The sequence below is a fragment of the Armigeres subalbatus genome, chromosome 1, assembly GCF_024139115.2.
Source record: "Armigeres subalbatus isolate Guangzhou_Male chromosome 1, GZ_Asu_2, whole genome shotgun sequence".
Lineage (NCBI taxonomy): Eukaryota > Metazoa > Arthropoda > Insecta > Diptera > Culicidae > Armigeres > Armigeres subalbatus.
This window is the reverse complement of record NC_085139.1, coordinates 239,621,623-239,644,198: the sequence shown is the minus strand read 5'-3', so window position 1 is coordinate 239,644,198 and position 22,576 is coordinate 239,621,623. Positions and strand designations below refer to the sequence as shown.

At 37.9% G+C, this 22,576-nt stretch overlaps 1 protein-coding gene across 3 annotated transcripts in view; it reads right to left on the bottom strand.

Moving 5' to 3' along the window:
- The window catches only part of LOC134212017 (transcription factor mef2A), a 356,530-nt gene that overhangs the window by 55,824 nt on the left and 278,130 nt on the right, over nucleotides 1–22,576 (bottom strand). For all 3 annotated transcript variants that reach the window (XM_062689518.1, XM_062689510.1, XM_062689500.1), the window contains exon 4: nucleotides 14,137–14,224. In XM_062689518.1, the coding sequence (XP_062545502.1) occupies nucleotides 14,137–14,224 (88 nt within the window). The remainder of the gene's footprint in view (nucleotides 1–14,136; nucleotides 14,225–22,576) is intronic.

The following is a 22,576-nucleotide window of genomic DNA, read 5'->3' as shown; positions in this document are numbered from 1 at the left end:
TATTCACTAAACGCACATCTGTACAGAATACACCTTGTCGATAGCAACTTATGTAGGTGCGGAGCCGGTTATGATGACATCGATCACGTAGTTTGGTTCTGCTCGGAAAACGACGTCTCCAGAGAGCTAATTATTGGATACCCTAGTGGCCTGAGGTAAACAACCCTTCCAGGAGATAAGAGGTGTTTTGGGGGATCGTGATGTGGTCTATATGCAAGCCATTTATAGTTTTCTTTGTTCCTCTGACATAAAAGTCTAATACTTTTTTTTTTCAAAGTTTTTTTTTGTTTTGTCTCTGTCTTTCTGTCCCGTAGAGCGCCGTAGCTCTGGCCGTCCGGAAGATGCTCCCATTCGAATCTTCGAGCACGTCAACACACCACATCGTCCCCGACGCCAAATGACCGGATGATCTGCTGAAAATGATGATTCCCTGATTCCCGAATCCTAATCCCCGGCCATCCTTAAACATTGTAAACCTAACCTCGAGTCACCACGAGTACGTTGGCTTATTTCCCTCTCTTACTAATTTAATAATAAGATTATGTCGATTGTACATATCTCAAAGAAACGTGGCTCCGTAAAGTGTTATACACGCCTGAGCCTACCAAATAAACGAAATTGGAAAAAAAAGACAACTATATTTGAAATAAAAATGTTTTTCAAGAAAATAGTCTTAACGGAATTTTGCTTTTCAGAAAATTTAACGTAATTCCTTCCAATAATAAGTGGAAAATAAGGAGGTATTTGCCTGCAATTCCCAGAGAAACTCCTGGCAAACTACGACAAATATTCCTAGAATAATTGCATAAGAAATTCCTGAGAATTTTAGGTATCTTTATTGACAATTTAGAGAGATTTTGTTTGACGATTCCTCCGGATATTTCAGATATTCTACAAAATGGAATTCCCAAGCGTTTCCTCCAAAAATACCTAAAAGAATTCCCCAAGAAATTTCTCAGGATTGAACCGAGAAATTCCTACAGAAGCTTCACCAGAAAATTCCCTCTTAAGTTCCTCCAGATGATATAATCATTCCTCCAAATAATTAATCATTCCTCCAGATGTTTCTTCGGGTTTTCCTACTAAATTTTTTCCACACAAATTTTACTAGGAATTTTTCCAAGAGTTTCCAGGGATGCTTTTCAAAACTGGCTGTGCATGTGCTAAGACAAGACAAGAAGTTCCTCCTAGGATCCTTTCAGGAGATCCTCATGGGATTCTTCCAGGAGTTTCTCCTGAGACATTATCCTAGAATGCCGTCAGGAACTGCCCCTGGAATTACTTCAGGAGCTCATTCTTAAATTATTCCAGAAAGTCCTCCGGAAGTTTCAGAAAAGATTCTAGGACTTTCAAAAAGCATTCTAGTAGAACATTATAATTTCAATCCAGGAGTAATAAAAGAGGAATTTCGGAAAGAATAACTGTTTGTATACCATCTAGGATTGCTGGAAAATTTCCAAGAGGAATAGCACAAGAATTCCTCTAACCGTCGATCAGCCCTTGCATGCACGAACAAGCTCGCGTCTTCAGGATCTGCAGCACTTTTTTATACACTACACATTTGTTTCGACCGCGGTCACTGCACTGGTTCTATTGTTCTACTTTTAGGCGAATTACCGCACAAAGGTAGAGCGCAAAAACCAACCGCACTGGAAGACGGTCGAAATGAGACTCCATACAAAAAAACAAGTTAATTCACCGAGTGGTGATACTGCCTTTCTCGCATTTGTTCTGGTCGAAATACGTATCTGCAAAGATATCAAAATAACTGGTTTGAGTTGCGAAATAACTGGACGACAGCGTGGGGAAGGCACAAACTCTGGCTTCAACAGTTGGTAGCGAAGACGATACTGAACGACGTGGGTTCAGTCGCTACAATAATCATACCTATTGAATACATAGCAAACTACCAAACGTACCTAACAGTCACCGATGGTGTTGTATAAAAGGGGAGCAAAAGAGCAGAAAAACATTATTCGTCCACTTCCCCCAGTGTTTGATGCTTCCCCAGCATCACGTAATGGCTAAGTGATGTAATTTCTATTAGGACCTCAAGTTGGCCCACTTGTTATGTTTCAGTTATAATGGCAAGATGAACTGTTAGACTCTTCTGTATCCATTCGCATTGAATTTAAATGACAACGATCTGTTTGTTTCCATTGTTCAAATTCTAAGGAATCGATATTTTCAAGAAAATTCATCAGTGTCTGCGTACCCGGGCATCTCAGGTTTTTCTGTAGGATTTCACAAAGTATTTTAAAAACCCAGTCATGATACGTTTTTAAATGGTTATGAATAAGTTTCTTGTCTGATGATAATGACTAAGTGATGTAATTTCTATTAGGACCTAAAGTTGGCCCACTTGTTAAGTTTCAGTTATAATGGCAAGATGCACATTATGAACTGTTAGAAAGTTGAATAATTCATCTTCATGTGATTCAATTGTTCAGTTAAAAGATCAAAATCGGACTTAGACAGACTACCTGAATGATCGTTATTTTCCGTTGCAGAATGAGTATAAACTTCGTTTATGGAGGGAAAATATGGTTTTCCAAATCTGATATGAATTCTCGAATTTTTCTTGCTTGTATTTCACGTCTTATTTCTTATATCTCACTATTTAACTCGAATACTTTTTTAAATTTTTCTTTGTTTATTATCTAATCAAAGCATTCATCTCTTTCACTAGTTATGTTCGTTTAATGATCATCCTTATTTGCTATGATACATCCTTATTTGCTATGAGATTTGCCTTATTTTTAAAGATTTTTAATATTTTTTGATAAAAATATCTATATAAAGATTAATATTTTTAAAGTACCATCGCACGGTGGAGTAGCTAGAACAAATGGCTGGCCAAAAACCCTTTCTCGTTTTTCGAACTTTTGCATAGTATTATATTTTTAGAATATTCTTCAATATTATCTCCATTATGTGTCATTGAAATTTTTACGTTTGTTCCTTGTTAGTATTAATGACAACCTATCAAAAATCATGTTTATTTGATGGTTTTTAGCGTGCCGTAAGACAAAAATCAGTTACCACTGCTGACTAATCTAAACAACACATATAATGTTAGGTTTATAGTACACAAAACATCATTTATAGATTGCCCTAGGACCTCCATGAGTTGAAATGAATTATATTTAACATTAAGATATTATTTCATAAACATAAATAACATGGAGTTTTTGACATTTTTTAACAAACTTCATTATTAAAAAAGTAGAAGTACTCCTTCGTATTCCACTACGAGGTTGTACACACATGAAAATATAGGTTTTCATCTTTCCATTGCGGGTTAAAGATCATCCGCACTCGTCCGCAAACGAATTTGCGAGTAACTTCAAAATAGGTTGTTTTCATATTTTCCGCCATTGCTCTCAACAGTATATAGGCAGAAAAATTCCGCAGATAACTTTTTCTGGTTTTCGAGGCGTTTGACACATAGACATGATTGAATACAATAGTAACATACTCTGTTTTTTGTTATTCATTCGTTCATTTGGTAGGCTCAAATGCTGTAGGGCGTTACGGAGCCGATTAAAAAAAACTTTTTAATACAATTTTGTAACCTAACCCTCAAAAATAATGTTAGTTTGGGGCATCTGCTGCTCATTTGAATCTGTACAAAGCATAGCGCATGCTCCATTATCTTTCATCTCCTTCTCACTAACCAATATTTCGAAAAATCTCAATATCAATTGTATTGAATTTGGCGATTGCATTGACAACAGATATGTAAATTTCGATATAACTTGAATACATCATAGTTGATATTATGTAGACAAGTTGAACCAAAGAAATAATATAGGGTAGGGGATAAAAAGGGGCAAGTGCCATTTCAAGCTAAATAGAAACAATTCGAATAAGCAGTCTACTTGGTCTTAAGTGACGTAACCACTTGAGGCAACCTTGTACATAGGACCAAAACAGGAAATAGAAAGAAACATTTCCTCTCCAAAAATAATCGATCCTATGTTATTGTAAGATGAAGATGATTTAAGCAAAAAGTTTATGAACGACCCATAAGGGTGCAAAAACAATAGCCAGACTTTTGTTTAATCAATTTCAAATTTACCGATGCAACTGATGTTATGCGTGAGTAATCAGTGTTGATTGTACGTTCTGAGTAGCTTTCTTTTTGCTAAAAATATAATAAACTTGTGAAATGGGAGTTGAAAATCTAATGTTTTGTTTTAAATCGATTAATGTTTTCCTTTCTGTAATAGGCCCTTATCAAATGCTACGCGAGATTTTTCATTTTTCACGTTTCCCACGCGAATTAAGAACAAAAGTGAGTGAAAAAATGAACTGTCATGGAGCTGTCACTTCTGTATCAGTTTATAATTTCATTTTTGAACATATCAAGAAAGGTCATTTATCACTGGTAGGTGAATTTGCACCTGTAAAAATGTTCGAAAATCGATTGTTACTATGTTTTTGCATCATAAAAGCAAAACCTACCAGAAAACGCCGAAATATAATTTTGGCCAGGATTTTGGTCCAGTTACCCCTTAGTGCATCGTCGGGGGTGAGAATGGGTCACTGTTTCAACTACTTCGAATGCTTGTGGAATGGATTGAATGCATCTAAGGGCAAGCAGACTAAAATATAAGAGACCCTTTTGAATGGTTTTCCTCTACGACCTCTAGGCTTCCGACGAGAGCGATGACCCATTCTCACCCCCAGACCCATTGTCACCCTCAATGGCGGTAATACGATTATATATGTAATATCGGGATCAAGTGTGTCCAAACTGTGGGGGATCAAGTGTGTCCATGTTGAGTATTTATCTTGTTTTGTTTGTTTTTTGTATACAATGTTGAAGGAAATAGAAAGATCGTCCCATCATTACCATGGATAGTCGATCGCAAGAAAGGTTCTGCGTACAATAATGTTGTCATATAGTCAACATTATTGTACGCAGAACCTTTTCAGAACTTTTTGCATATGTATATAATGAAATCAAGTCATTATTTGAATATTATGAAAAAGAAAGTACATATCGTCGTTATTTTTCTTATGTCCCGGAAATTCAACCGTTGCGGTAATGATTACGTCACATCCAAACTTTCAGTCTCCGATTTAATTATTATTATATTATATATACTATATTAAATAGCCCTGTTTGTTTGGAATAAAAAAAAACACTTGCTACGGTCGCTACTGCGTCCACAAATAAACTAGTTATATATAAAAGATTTACATGTCTGAAAATAAAAAAACTACAAAGAAGTGCAGTTCAATCTGACGTATGTAATACAAAGAGTTATCCTTAGTCTCCAAACTTAAACTAATGAATATTAGCATATGGTCCGCGGTTTGCCATGTGGCGCAGCTTAATCTTGCTGGTATGACATGACCCGGCCAGATGTACTTCGGCCTAATGGTTTGTTCGGCCTAGTAACATTCGGCCAAATGGCGTTTGGCTGAATGGGTTTCGGTCAATCGATCCTTCCCTACATTTCATGGAGTTTGGAGTCCTTGGAAAAATGAATAACCTGTAGAACATTTATTTTACATATTTCATTTACATAGTTTTTGAAAATATCATTGGCCACCTAGCCCCGGAGTACATCTGCATAGTGGAAAACGGCTCGCTTTTCATTGTTCGCCATCTGAAAGTTCATCTAATCGTACATATGAGTAACCATAACCGGGTATAGCTTATCACCTTCTTTTACCCATCTCATATAGTTCCATCCAACGCTTCTAGAGGTGTTCCCCTGGAATGCCGTAAGTTGGGACGCTGTCAATCGAAAAACAGTAAAATTCGCTTGTCATAAGACGAGTTTATACAATCCCATTTAATTCCACCACTTGATTGTACCTTGACAGATACGTATTTCGACCTCAACAGTAAGGTCGTCTTCAGTGTCTCGTACTTGACTCGACTCAACTACGCTCTGTATCACACCAACGTTAACCCATCAAGTCCACACAGGTCCAGAGCGTCTTCGCGTATGACTAGGAGTTCGATAATGCCCAAACCAGATGATCTAGGTTCTCCAATCTGTTCTGGTTCTGGTTCAGATCAATTAGTCTACCAAGTCAACTACGCTCTGTATCACATCCACGTCAACCCATGAGGCTCACACATGTATATAGAGCCTTGGAGTATGAATTTCAATTTAATCTAAGTTCTCCAAACTGTTTCGGAGTTCAGGCCAAATAGTCTACAAAGTCATGTCCAATACTCTCGTGTATGACTTGCAATTCAATAATGCCTAAAGCACGTGTTCTAGGTTCTCCAAACTATTCTGGAGTTCAGACATTTACACTACTTGGACAAACATCGGATTGATAATTGGAAAATGTTTTATTGGGATTATGAAGATTACCTGCGATTCTCATGACTGGGAGTTAAACGTGGACACCTATGAATTATAAATGTTTGCTGCTCTTCAGGATAGTTATTCATATTGCATGATTTCATCATTCTATTTCAGACAAATTTTGCGCCAACCCTTCTATGGGACTGGCAGCACCATCTCAGAATCGAATGAAACTTAGTAGCAGGCATTACAATATCATCTGAGCACAGGATATCATCTTGCTTGTGCTCTGGAAAGATATTATCATTTGGGCACTTGATGATGATCCTGATAGCCAGCACGTTTTGGGTTTTTTTCACGTTGCGAGGGCGTTGCTACAACAAAAGCAGTGAAAAAAAAATTCTCCATGGCGAACATTACGCTTTGTTTACTGAGCAGATAGATAACTAAGATCGATATCCCAGCATATCATCAGTAGGTATCTTTGCTCTGAATATCGAATGATAGGATAAATTGCAATGCCTGCTTAGTAGTTTTTCTAAAATTGTCAAGAGTAACATTTGACGAGGGCCTAATATTTTTTCATTATTTTTTTAAATCGATGTAACTCTAAAATGACAAGAACTACAAAAAAATGTTGTAGGAGTGTTGTGAAATTCCCTGATTTTTTTTTCTGGAAAAATATCCAAAAATAAAGAATCGATTTCTAAACAAAAAAAATAAAAATCGATATCACAAAAAATCTCATCTCAGAAATCGATGTTTTTTTTCTGTAGGTATGAGAGGTAGGTAGGTATATCGATTATCTGACATTTCTGGGAATAATATTCCTGTGACATATTAAAGGAAAAAAAGTATTTCTAACAAAACTTTTTTTCATGTTCATATTTATCGGCGTGTTTCATGCCTACAGCGCCAAACATAGGTTCAGCAGCCTATCATCAACCAATGACACATTTTGGACACGGACACACATATAAAAATTTGTTCAGGAAGCAAATTAGCATAACCTAACATTAATGTGGACCAACATTTGAAAAGGGTTTATATTTTCTTCGACTTTTTGTATCGAAGTAACTTAAAAACAATTGGGTCCACAAAAATCTAATAATTGCTTTGAAAACATTGGCAACGAAATATACCTATATCAAACTATAGGAAATCGCGTTGGTTTTTCAAATGTTATTATATTTATAGTGAAAATGTAATGTCCTTTATGTGTTGTGAAGTGAATATTGAAAGGATACATTTGTGTTGGCTTGAAATTAAGTGGAAAACAACGGTGTGAAAACAGATGAATCTGCTAGTAGCAATCGAGCAGTGCATCAAACCATCAATACAGAGGTAGGAAAATGATAATAAAAGAGCTTTATAATTTTATCTTTTAATAATTTGATTCTTGTGAATTAAAACATTACTTAAACAAAATCTTGAATAATATTCCAAACATTCAAGAATGTGTTCCATCCATTATTGTGTACATACGATGTGAGAAATTGTAATTAAATTGATTTTTATTTGGTTTATCGATGGTTGGGACACGGGCTGTTATTAATATGGGAACAGATACCCTAATTAATGGAAATCCAAATTGCACTCACTTCAGAAAACTGAAAGATATCTGTATCAATTATTTAAAATTGAAATCCGCTGCTGTTATAACAGGAGCCGAAAATTAAAAAAGCGGCGAACCGGAGTGAAACAAAACAGCGAAGACAATTATCCACAATCTTTTGACAACATTATAAAACAATAGTAACGAGTGGACCAAATTGAGGTCCTAATAGAAATTACATCACCTAGTCATTACTAGAAACTAGCTTACTAGCTGTGGAAACATATAACACCGGAAGAAGTGGACTAATGATGTTGTTCCGCTCTTTTGCTCCACTTTTATACAACACAACCGGCGACTGTTAGGTACGTTTACCATGTATCCAATAGGTATGATTATGCCTATTCGCTTCAAACGCTCAAAATCCGCAATCATTTGCCGGTCGAGTAATTCATACCCACCACAATCAACGAACAAATTTTGCAAAAAACGGGTAACGAGCAGTTCGTCGAATTCTAATTTTTCAAACACGCCCGTCTTCTATTGCAACGATTAGCTCCTTGTACACTTAGTATAAATTAGGTTAGGTTTAGTTTAAGTTAAAAACATTGTAATTCCTACATGGTTCAATTAAACCAGAGGAAAAATCCTAACTGCCAGAGGCAATTGAAATGTATTAATAACTAAAAAGTAACATAGCAAATAAGGATGATTGTGTTAAGAAAACACGGAACACCTAGTCTAAGAGATGAATGCATGTATTAGATAATTAGCAAATAAAATTATTAAAAAAAAATTAAAAAAGGTTCGGACTAACGTTTGGTTGCTATGAGTTTTATGAGAAGAAATGGTTGACTGCTAAACATGGCGTCGGCTTCAGTCCCGCGACATCAGTGGCGATACTGAGAAGAAGAAGAAAGAAAATTGTCGTCGGTGGCAGAATACAACATCCACAGAGGTTCCAAGGAAATCCGCGGAAAGGCTGGTTTGATATGGAGTGCCAAAGAGCGACAGATGAGAAATTCCAGGCCATGAGCCGCGGCTACACGCTAAAATAGTGAGCGGTACACCCGGTTCTTATTTTACACGGTTGGGTTTTAGTCGATTATGACCTTTAGCGTCAATGAAACTATTAGTTCACCCCACGAAAAAAATCACAAAAAATCAAAGAAAATTCAGGTGGTATTATAAAAGCTGTAAAAGTTCAGGTTAACCGAGAAATTTAAAAATACCAACCGTGTAAAAAAATATTGGGTGTATAAAGAACTAAGCTGAAAAAAACTTCATCGGCGGCGTAAGAAATGGGGTCAAGATGACGACGCACGGAAATTCTACAAAACGATCAACAAAATTAGACTGGAGCATTAGACTGGAACCCAGCGGGACATCGAAGCAGAGGCAGACCCAGAGGCTCATGGCGACGAAGCCTCAATAAAGAAATAAAAGAAGTCGACCTCTGGAAGTTCCACAAGAGATAACTCCGGGAGTCCCTCTAGGAGTTCTCCATGTATTCCTCTTGGAATTCTTCCGGAAGGTCCTCCTAGAGTTCCTTTGGAAACTCCTCAATGTATTCATCCAGAAAGTTTTTCACTTTCATTCTGTGTATTTTTTAGAAAGTTTTTTCACATTCATTCTGTGGATTTTATGGAAAAAAATCTCACTTTCATTCTGTGGATTTTTCATAGGAAATACTTCTTTGGAAATTTTTCTGGAAATCTATCGATGAATTCCACTAGAACTTGCCTCAAAAGTTCAAACGTTATTTCTTCCTAAAATTTTCCTGGATTTTTTAGATATGTACCCTCGGATATTCTATCAGTATTTCCTCCTGAAAACCGCTTTAAACTCTTTTTAAATTACTTTTCCAACTCAACAAATATTACTTACTCATTTCCAGAATTCCTGCCGAAAATCCCAAAAAGTTTCTCCTGGAATTCCTCTGGAAGTTCCTCCTGGAATTCATCCGGAAGTTGCTCCTGGAATTCCTCCGGAAGTTCCAACCGGAATTTCTCCGGTAGTTCCAACCGGAATTCCTCCGGAAATGCCTCCTGGAATTCCTCCGGAAGTTCTTCTCGCAATTCCCCCGGAAGTTCCTCTCGGATATCCCTCGGAAGTTCCTTCCGGAATTCCTCCGGAAGTTCCTCTCGGAATTTCTCCGGAAGTTCCTCTCGGAATTCCTCCGGAAGTTCCTCTCGGAATTCCTCCTGAAGTTCCTCTCGGAATTCATTCGGAAGTTCCTCCCGGAAATCCCCCGGAAATTGCTTCCAGAATTTCTGGAAGTTCCTCTCGGAATTCCCCCGGAAGTTCTTCTCAGAATTCCTCCGGAAGTTTTTCTCGGAATTCCTCCGGAAGTTCCTCTCGGAATTCCTCCGGATGTTGCTCTCGGAATTTCTCCGGAAGTTGATCTCAGAATTACTCCGGAAGTTCCTCTCGGGTCTCCTCCAGAAGTTCTCCCCGGAATTCCTCCGGAAGTTCCTCCTGGAATTCTTTCGGATGTTCCTCCCGGAATGTCTCCAGAAGTTCCTCCCCGAAATTTCTCAGGGAGCTCCTCCCGGAATGCCTCTGGAAGTTTCTACCGGAATTCCTCCAGAAATGCCTCCTGGAATTCCTCCGGAAGTTCTTCTCGCAATTCCTCCGGAAGTTCCTCTCGGATATCCCCCGGAAGTCCCTTCTAAAATTCCTCAGGAAGTTCCTCTCAGAATTCCTCCGGAAGTTCCTCCCAGAAATCCCTCGGAAGTTGGTTCCGGAAGTTCGTCCAGGAATTTCGAAGTTCCTCCCGGAATTCCTCCGGATGTTATCCAAGACTTTGCTCCAGAACTTCCTAAAAGAGTTTCTCCGGAAGTTCCTCCGAGTAAAATTTCTACCTGAGAAACTACGGGAATTCTGCCAGGTTATCTTCCGGAAGTTCCTCCAGGAATTCCTCCAGAAGTTATCGAAGGATTTCCTCCGGAAGTTCCTAAAAGGATTTCTCCGGAAGTTCCTACAGGAATTCTTCCTGAAGCTCCTCCAGGAATTCCTCTGGAAGTTCCACAAGAGATAACTCCGGAAGTTCCTCTAGGAGATAAATACATTCAGAAATTCAAATTTTTTCCCCTTTCGAAACTTTATTCAAAATTTCGGAACTTTTGTTCAATATCTGAAGGAATGCTAAAAAAATTCCTGGTACAGCTATTGAAAAATTTCTTGAAGATATTCATGAATGAATTCCTCGCACGAGTCCCTCAAGAAACTTTCAGATAAAGTTTTGAAGGATTTCCAATGCAATTTCTGTAGACTTTCCTATGGAATTCCGGGAAGAATACTCAAATAAATCACTGAAAGCGTTGTATAAATTAAATAGATCACAGCTCCGGAAATCAGACAGAGAGGGCACAAACAGAATAAGGATTGAGGATAATGGACAAGCAGGGGAGCCACCCACGCTAGAGTTAAAAAAAAACACTTTAATAAAGTTCTAAAAAAACACGCTAGAGGAAGTGAGAACGGCCGATAAAAGTAAAGCCGCTGGGAAGACCGCAAAAAGTGTGCAGTAAGAAATGAGAAGTGAGAAAACGTTAAAAAGTAAAAAGTATAAAGTGAGAAGTAGGAAGTAAAAAATTAGACGTAAAAAGTTATTGGTGAGATGTGGCATTTGATCTCTGGGTGGCGTGCGTATGATTCCCGTAGTTATTCTGGCGATCGAAATCGCTCCAAAATATCCTCTAAGATCTTTATAGCCTATTCAGAGTACGAGGATATCATGCAAATAAGATTATTGAACTTTGATATCCAGATAATCTTTATCATGTTATAAAGCTTGTAATCTGAATAGGCTATTAGAAGCACTGGAACTATCCCACAACTAATTCAACCGGTATTAAAATGGTTGTTATAGAAGAATCTTGGTCACCGCTGAATTGAATCTGCAAAGGATTTGGTAATCAGGTTGTCAAATGTAGATGAAAATTTCCAACATTTATATTGAGGAACTGTCTGTCTGAAATTACAAACATTCAAATATTCCGAATGCATGACGAAATTCCTAATGGGTGTTAGAAAATGGCTGAAAAATCGCATTGGTTACAAGTGCACATCTACACGAGTTGAACCTTTTTTTTACAAGTAGCAATTTCAACGCTACTAAAACCCAGAAGAATTTCAATCACATTGCAAAGCGTAATCGAGTGAGCACCTTTTTGTGACATCTCTCGCAAGCAGAAAGTACTCTTGCCGACCGACTCTTGCCAGTCCCTTATCCGCTCAACCGGGTGCAATGAGAATCATTTGCTGGGCTATAGGTACTTGCGAGGCAATCGAATGAAAAACACCTGATACTGTCCCATCGAGCTGAAGTGCTTGCTGCTTTATTCAAAGCGTACGTGCAGATAGTTTAATGAAAATTGTTCCTTAAGTATTTCAATTTGAAATGCAACTTCTCACTTTGCCATCCGCGCCTCGCTTCGGCGGGTTGTCAGGGAGTGGAAAAAAAAACTTTTCAGCGAGTTTCCCTCAGTTTTGATGTTCGACGAAGGAAGCGAAGATGTGCAATGTTCACTGACTGGATTCTGTTTCCATGCGTTGAGCAGCATTTCTCAATCCACTAACAAAATTTGAGACGATTTGCAAAAGACTCTATTTTTGTCATAATAGCTGAGCAATTATGATAAGTAAAAATGTTCACATTCACAGTTCAGATATAATTATCATTGCATCAATGTAGTCGTGTATTTTGAGAAACACTGCTCCGCTTGGATTAAGGAAGCAATCTCAACCGGAAGGAAGCATGTGAGTGACAGTTAGCTTTCGCAAAGCTGGCTCCAGTCACGCAACGCTTTAATACATCTACCCTGGTAAGAACACAGTCAGTGGGTAAGACCCGCCGTTCTTAGAGACATTGCTCAACGACATTAGCCTTCTCTTTCGTGCATTTTACACTTAAGACGCCAGCAGCGAGCAAACGATTTAGCATCAGCTTTCGCAAGCAGTCAGGTTGCAAATTGTGTAAGCTGCAAAAACTTCTGCGGTTAAGTGTTCCACCGCATCGTGAAGCTTTCCTTAATTGTCGTCATGAGTCGGGTGGCTGCCGTCGCCGTACTAGTTGAATTGCATTCGGGATTTTGATATGGTAATTGAAACTTTACGTTAGTATTGTGCATTCTTTTGCAAACTGATTTTGATATGTGAAAAATCGAGGGTTGTCATAATTAAAAAAAAAATCATGAAACTGGAGAGTTTTTTCAACCGGAACAACACCAAAGTATGTCAAATCAAAACACCTTTCTTATTTGTGTGAAACTTCGCCCACTTATTTGGTAGGTAAAAACGTGCTGCTTAATGAATAAGGCATTATATCCTGGTCACATTTTCCGGGATAACAAAGATAACTTCAGAAGAAGAAAGCATATGCCCTCGAACTAGTACACATTTTGAAATAGCCGTCATTATCAAGATGAATACACAGCTAGGTGTTGCAATGTGCTCAGTTTGTGGAAGAGAAGAAGGCGGGGGTGAAAAATTCATTTTCAGTGCAAAACGACAACAAACCGGCTGGCTCTCCCATACTAAAATCCAAGATGGCTGAATCGTGAATTTGGCAGATTGGAACACCTAGTGGTGTATTCATCTTGGTCATTATTATTTTTTGTTTTGAAAACTCAGATGTGAATTTGTCCTAGATTTGCTGAAAGGATTTTTGCTGGAACATCCGGAGGAATTACTGGAGAAATTTGCGAGGGAATGGAATTTCCGATGGTATCCGAAGGAATACCAGAAATAATTTTTGAATTGGAAGTTTTTAGAAAAACAATCCAAAGAATTTTTAGAGACCGTTAAATTTTAAATGAACTCTGGAGCCTCTAGTGTCGGTCAGAACACTTAACTTGTGTCTTAAAAAAGTTTATCAAATAATAAATAAGTTCAGGGAGCATCAATTTTGTATGTCCTGATTTGCGAAACTATTGCATCAATTGAATGCAGTCTTCCAGTTAATTTTTACTTGTTTCATCCATTAAAGATAAATTTTTATCTGTGTAAAAATTGGGTTCTAAAGATTATTTCAATAATTATTCTCGTGTTTTGTTGATGGCAATTTTTGTGTCATCGTAAACTGCCATAATCTGAAAAAGGGACGTACACGCCAATTTCCAAAAATGGTGTTAACGAGTACTATTCATCGAGCTATTTAACAGAAAATGGAAAACATGCATGTTGTAAAATGGCGGTTACGTCACTTTTCCAGATTACGGCAGTAAACCTCATACAGCTATACTTATCAAGCTGAGTTGAATAATTAAGCATTCTCATCTCACTAAGCTGCCCACTTACCCAAAATGTCGTTTCTTCTGCTGGTGGGATGCCAACTGTCGGTGACAGTGAAATGCCCGGTCACATACATTGCAGGTCAGCGATTCATCTGTAAATAAAAAGAAAGATAGAATGACAGATTAATCTGCTTAGCAATTATGGCATTTCAAAATTATATTATTTCAGTCCATCCGGTTCCTTTTTCAACTTGAAACAATGAAGCCGAAGCCTCGGATTCTGTATTCAATGCTACCTTTTAGCGGCTAGCAAACCATTGGAAGACATGGCCTTTCGGATCCCCATACATCCATTGTTTAGTACAAACATACATAAATAATGTTTCGGTTTGTACTGGTAGAAAAAAAAATGTTGCAAAATCATATGTCGTTTTACATTTTTGGAAAATTGTCGCCAGAGAAACGGAAGCCGTATCATTCGACATTATGTTATCGGAAAATTCGATACGCGAAACCAACCACCAAACCGTAACCACATCCCTTTCCGTCCTGTCGAAACCAACCGCGCCCCCTGGTTTCGTGCCTTCCGTTTGGTGATTTATATTTGATACACATAATGAAAGCATCGGTTCGGTTCGTTCCGGAATCTAATCACGGTAATTCACGTTATAGCATCTCTCTCTCTGTCGGCGGAAGAGCTCGAACATGTGCGTGGGTTTCGGGTTGTGAGTTTTCCGAAGTGGGTTGTTTGCTGCGAATCGAAAATGGGGACTGGATCGAGTCAACGATGAGGGCCCCAGTAGTGGGTCCGGAACTGATGGGGTTGGTGGTTTTGATTTCGCAAATTTATAGCAACAGCTTGGCAACTTGTACGAAGGTATGTAGATAGATTGCCAAATTATCGCCTTACCGAGGAACATCCGTAACTGTATCTAGAACTATTCGCTGTTTGATTTATGTGGTTACTTAATGATTTGAGAACGATATAGATTGTGTGAGCGATTATAATTTGTCAGATGCAGCATCAACATCGTTGAACGTGCTAATGTAGTTTGATGATATCAAATTGATGTTGTGATTTGATTTTCATATGACTACATATATAAAGTACACTGGGGGAAGTGGAAAAAGGGGGTAAGTGTAAAAATCGACTCGAAAAATTGAAATTGTACATACTTTACAGTTTGTACCACATCACAACGATTTGTAATAATATACTATGATGCTCACACTAATACTATGTTGAAATTTGTATGATACATACACTAACATGGTTAACGCTTGAACTGTAATTTAAGGTCTCGCGAAAAGTTGATTTTTGCATTCATAAAATCAAATCTTATTCGCACCAATTGTTCTTCTTTCAAGTGAATTTATGTGACAGGTGACCATTATAATACATTTAAACTAATCCCATTCGATTGGTAGTGGTTTGTACCAAGAAAGCAAATAATTTAAATATTTTACACTTACCCCAGGTATCAAACACTACGGGGGAAGTGAATAATGTTTGAATTACGTAATTTTTTTTCTTCCCTCCGGGGTTTATTTCTATAGCTGTAAATCTTAATATGTTCCTTCTTTGTTATCATTGTGATTTCAGCTGTGATTGGACTCATATAAATGAGAAAATGCCTGATTAATCCACTCATCGGTATTGATGCCTTTCACATGTTTTACACATGAAAAAAATGTATAAGAAAGTTAAAAATAGCACTGATAGGTAAATATATTGTATAATTCACATTCATTTATATTCATAACATGTTTCGCCGTTGAATGCAATTTTTTGCGAACAAATTGGTTAAGGACAAGTGCTTAAGAATAGCTGATAATTTTGTACGTGCTTTGCGCACACACATACATACATCATCTCATTTCGTTAAGTAGATTAGTTTATAACCCTGTAAGTCCCATTTTTCTTTTAAAAAGTTCAGTCTTGGGGCGAACATAGAGATCAGTGTTCGGGAATTCCTTGAGAATTCCTTGAGAATCTATTCCGTTAAGGTAATGAAATTATTCCACAAAAGATACTCAGAGCAATTATCGTATTGATTTTAGTTACATGTAACTACTCATCACTATTGAAGGTCAAGGTAACATGGGTTTTCCGCTTACCCCATCCCACCAGGGAAAGTGGAAAAACAACTCCTAATTTTAAAATCTTTTTCCATAAATTGCAAGCGACCAAAATGGTATGAATTGCAAAATTGAATGTTTTTGATAGCCCATTTTGATTGAACGCATTTAAATCTGGTTTTATAGTAATTCAAACATGCACTATCGATTTTTCCTTTTCCACTTCCCCCAGTGTACCTTAGATTATTTGAATTGAATTATATTTAATAAAAAAATACAACTTCGATTCATCCCTTGTTAATTTATGGCTAGCTTAAAAAACTGGATTCGTGTTGTTTTGACAGAACATGTCTATGATGGCAGGATCTGCCCATGCAATAGCGACAGTTTGTGCCTATTGATTGATCCATCGGCAGTTAGATACAAAAATAAAACACTTCGGGCAACATCGGGCTGGTTTGTTTAGTAGAGAGTACATAATTAAAACCAATTTGAAAATGTGTAATGAAAATGTACAATTCGTAGTTGCTACTCCGTGATTGACTAGATCTAGCGGAATTGCACAGAGAACCAACAGATGGGACTTGGGATTAGCACTCCATCCTCAATGTGCAAGTTCTGAAAGCTCAATTTTCAATGGGTCAATAACGGCGCCGGCCACGTCCTTACGATTTCTTTTGGTGAAGGGAAGGAATGTTAGTGTAACAACCGTTGTTTTAGAGACCGACGAATCGTCTGCATCTCTACGGTTGTTACGGGAAGGAGTATTGTAAGTAGGGAGAGGAAGTGTCATTACTTAGATCAGGATTCACCTTGGTAAGTGATGTAATCCAAGTAACTAGCATGTTAATGTTGACGCGAGAACAAAGTATAGATCAGTTACGACGTATTTTGTTGTGTTCTTGTTCACCCAACGAAAGGGCAGACAATCAATCGCTCCGGTAGAGCTAATGTAAATTTATCTTTTAACTGTCCACGATAATCTGCTACCTATAAACTACAACCTATAAATGAGCAATTAGTTGCAAAGTTCACCTGTCACAAGACGAGTCTACACAATCCCACTGAATTCCACCACTCAACTGTATCCTGACAGACACGTACCCCGACCCCAAAAGCAAGGCCGTCCTCAGTGTCTCGTACTTGACTCGACTTCAAGTACGAGTCGAGTCAAGCACGAGACACCGAAGACGGCCCCACCTCTGAGGTCGAAACACGTATCTGTCAAGATACAACTAAGTGGCGGAACTCAATGGGACTGCACAAACTCGTCCTATGACAGGTGAAAACATTCCACCAAAAAAGCTCAAAATAATTTTCTTATCAGTTGCAAAGTTGTTTTGCAGTTGCAAAACCTACATTTATTTTCAAAGAAACTCATTTCTTCGACGCGGGGGTATTCAAGAGACAAAAATGTAAACTCTCTCTAAAAAATTATATCGGCCTTTTTTTGTGGAATGTATTCACTAGCGGAAGCCACCAGACGTGTTTGGTATGTTTTATCTTACAATCCTGTACAATAACCCATAAAAATCATTACAACTCGGCATATGAGAAATTGCTAGATTCCTCTACACTCCATCTGACATCTGGCTGAAAAAATGTGGCACCTATTTCTAATACATAATTGAGAAACATCCACCCTACAAATTGAACACCAACAACACATTTTCACAATATATAAATATACAGTATATTGAAGAAAATGTACTCAACCTTCTTATTATGTATGGGCAAGAATCTCATTGATACATGAAATGAGAAACTAACAAATTTCGTATATTAGTAATCACAAACACATACGCTCACAACACCAGTTCCGTTTTCAGTTTTTCTTCGCAAAAAAAAAAATTATCCCCCGTTATGCATCCCCTTGATATAATTCTGGTGACGATCCAAGAGTGACGCAAAGGCAAACTCTAGAGTGCTTTGAAAATAGGTCGTATGTGCAAAAGAGAGTCTCTCTTTGGATCTATTCTCTTTCGATTATTACTAAACTATACAAAAGTTGACTTAGAATTTCTTGGCAGATATCCAAAGACAACAGCTTTGTCTATCATGCTGAAGTGGAATCGTAGCAAAACATGCAGAACTAGCCGATTTATTAGCGAAAGAGAGCGTGATCAAAGAGAATCTCTCTTTTGCACATACGACCTATTCTCAAAGCAATCTAAAACTATGTTTAACTACACGGTAGGCAGGATTGCGTGCACAACCGAATCTAACACGATCCGGCAATAGTATGGAGATTTAAGGTCAACATAAATCCTAAATCCCTCCCACACAAACCAAGATACAAACACAATTCTTCACCAATTTGGTCGAAATACTGCCAAAAAAATTCAACGGAAGACATACGGTAGCTAGAACCCTCAAACCTTCTATAAAATTGAACGATCCAAATGTTAAATTATCTGAATCAAACTGGCTGCCACATATTATCACAACAGCTCATGTAAATATGGGTCTTCATGTGAGGAATAATAAAATAACTTACCGAACGAGTCCTTCGCAACTGGTTACCTTTAAAGCTTCCTTCAACCCAAATCCGGCATCGAAAGGCATTTATCCCACCGAAGCTGCCCGATGGATTCGCTGGACAAAACGAATTGAGACGTTTTTGAGTTGCTCATTTTCTTAAATTGTGGTGACATTTCCGGGAGAGACTCTTTCCGGTTTAAGCGTCAGTATTTTGGCCGTCTATTCCAAAAAACTTGAAAACATCTTAATTTTCTTTTTTTTAGTTTGAAAATTTTCACCCTGAAAATAGAGAGAAAATCTGTCAAGCCTATATGGACGAGGATTCAGAATATATAAAAATCTCATTTTGGCAAAAAATGTTACATATGCAGTTTCTCAAACAAACGGTTCAAATGGAAATCGAACACTTGGGAAACTCGATTAAATATCCTTTGCAAACCGCCCAAAGCTCATTCCTGACCGTAATCCGTTCCATGGTGTCTTGGCCTCAATATGACATTGTTACGAAGAGCTCTCGGAGGAGCGTTCAGGTCAAGAAGAACCTGTGAATCAATCCTAGCTATGGTCAATGCTCTGGTGACGTCCCTTCTAACTCGCAAAGTGTCATGGTTGATCAGACGACAGCGGCTTTCGTAGCTTGGTAACCGGAAATGATCACTCCAGGGCAGCCTCCGAAGTGCGAACCGAAGAAAACGACGCTGAACGGATTCCAATCGTTGCCGGCGCACTACAGAGCAATATAGCGATTTCAAGCAATATATGTCATAAAGTTTTCGCGATTCGAAACACAACTACAAGAGCTTTTGAAGCCTTATCGACGACGTATGCGATGTGCTGCTTGTAAGTAAGTTGTGAATCCAGGATTACCCCGAGATCCTTAACGTGATTCACGCGCTCGATTGTCGTTCCTCTCAATTTATAGTAGGGTAGAGAACCAGTGTTGTTCAAATAGTACTACGTGTTGGTCAAATGGTACTACGAATAATTTGATCAGATCTCATGCTCCGCTATGGTGTTCTTTTTGTTATGAAAACTAGTACTACAAAAAGGATTCACTTCTGAAGCAATAAAAGATTTTTCAGAAAGTGTAGGGAAAGAGGTATACAAGTTGTTCATTACAGGTCTTTACAGCAAAACTTCACAAGGACGCCCTTATTCGTACACGAATAAAAATCCACACATTTTTATTGGCAAAAATCTAAAGAAATTTACAAATAAATTTTATGTGTGCGTTAATAACCACCCGCTATGGGAGAATCCACATAAAGGTTATTAGTTAATAACGGTTATGTGTGTTTCCACATATATGCTATGCAAATTCACATAGCCGTTATGTGGGAAATGCTATAGTCAAAATTTATGTGTGCGACACATAATGGATATGATTGGATTTTTGTCAGTGTACTAACTATTCAGGGAAGAGCCACTAAAGCGTGAAACGGATACCTGGGACTTCAACAATATTCGCGGCAATAGAAGCAAGCGATGCCCTGTACGTATTTAGTGGATTTTTTTATGAATCTATATGTTTTTATGAACAATTCAATAACCATTTAAAGTAAAAAGTAAAGAATTGGAACGTGCTCACCGGTTTATTTCCTCTTCTATCAAAATAGCTTTTGTTTTAAACTGCACCACGAATCTTCAACATAAGTTTCATGCATTTCGCATTTCTCAACCTACTTTGCTCCCAACGAAATTGTGGCTGTAATCAAATATACTATATTAACAACAAATATAATATATTAACAATATAGCTCACTTCATAAATCTCCATATATTAGGCAACGGACAGCATAATCCCACCATCTTGCGTCACAAAGGGTAACTAACGTCTGGAAACGATAGCCAAGGGTGCCATAATTGCAAAAATTACACCTTATTTACAATGTTTAACCATTTGAATTAAATATTTTTAAATTTTATTTTCCAACTAAGGTATCAAAATGGGGTCCAAGGATAATTTCTAGCATATTATTTCGACATGTTATACTGCATATTGCATTCTACTTTTAAGCACCCTAGGAATGTCTCTTAATTACATTGCTTGCCCTTTGTGACATCGCGTCGCTACTGTGTTGTCCGTTGAATCAGCCAGAGTGAACTATATTGTTAATATAGTATATTTGTTAACAATATAGTTCACTCTGGCTGATTCCAACGGACAACACAGTAACGACGCGGTGTCACAAAGGGCAAGCAATGTAATAAAGAGACCTTCCGAGTGGTGCTTAAAAGTAGAATGCAATATGCAGTATAACATGTCGAAATAATATGCTAGTAATTATCCTTGGACCCCATTTTGATACCTTAGTTGGAAAATAAAATTTAAAAAATATTTAATTCAAATGTTTAAACCAAGATGAATACACAGCTAGGTGTTTCAACCTGCCCAATTTATGGACGAGAAGAAGGCCGAAAATTCATTTTCGGTGCAAAACATAAACAAACCGGCTGGCTTCCCCATACTAAAATCCAAGATGGCTGAATCGTGAATTTGGCCGATTGGAACACCTAGTGGTGTATTCATCTTGGGTTAAACATTGTAAATAAGGTGTAATTTTTGCAATTATGGCACCCCTTGGCTATCGTTTCCAGACGTTAGTTACCCTTTGTGACGCAAGATGGTGTGATTATGCTGTCCGTTGCCTAATATATGGAGATTTATGAAGTGAGCTATATTGTTAATATATTATATTTGCTGTAATGCTCAACTGTGGACGATTCGCACGCTTAAAGTCAAGTACACATCGCATGAATAGCTTTCACACATCACGGTGACGCCTTGTCCGACTCTCACAATGATTGAAAATTGTGTGTGAAACACGAGCAGTCGCTGTGTACTGTCCCACATACGCATGATATGTGTAAGTCAGAGTCTATTATATATAGAGTTATGCAAAGAGTGAAGCCAAATCTACATATTGAACTGTCAAACCGTCTACCTATCGAGCAAAGTAAACAAATGATTGTTGGTAAGGCGGAAGTATTGTTATCGCCTGATGATTATTATGGCGAATTAAAACTCATGAATTGAAATGTATTAGATTTGTTCTAGAAACAGCTTCAAAAACTTCAATACACCCCCAATAAAGTTGCAACAAGAAACTCACGTGTTTGCACTCTGTAGGTGACTTTGGTTATCGAATTAAAGCTTTAGAAGTGATCACTCCCGTGAAGTCACTTGAAGGGTTGAACAAAAATGAAAGTTTTCAACATAATAACAAGAGCATCATTCAGAATAAGAGTAAGAAGATCCTCTTTGCGCAACTCTATATAATAGACTCTGGTGTAAGTGAGTTTGCCTCGAACTGTCAAAGTTCCTTCGGGTCGCTATGATTGCGAACGTGTGCATAATGTACCGTAAGGATTCGAACTTTTTCGGAGGTTTTTCCTTTTGCTTCGATGGCGAAACAACTAAATGTGCGAATACAATCATCGCACTTTGTTTTGTTGATCGAAACGATTGGAGAAGCCTCCGAACAAGTATGGAAAAGTTGGTTTCATTTAACATTATTTTGAAATCATACAATTCAGGTTAGGTCCGGTTACCGACTGCTCTCTCGCTGTGTGAAATGAACTCACCGAAAATCGTCGGCCATCGAAAAATGAGTAACATGGTAGTTACTCGTAATATGAGTTGTTCCAGGAGAGGCCCGTTTTGTGTGAACGGAACACAAAAATATGTAATTCATTTTAAGCGTGCGGCGGCTGTGAAGGTGCTTGTCAGTTTTGAAGCTGTAGAAGTTCCGTTGCCTGTTAATGCCCAGGGTACTGCTGTCGCTGCTAAATTCGAACTGGTTCAGCTCAGCAACAATTCTAGTGCGTTCGCATCGAGCCTATAGATATTATTCCACTCTTTGGTAAAACTTCACCATCCTGAATAACGCTTTCTACAAGTGAATGAAGATTGAAGTGTATCAGTGATTTTAAATCATATACGA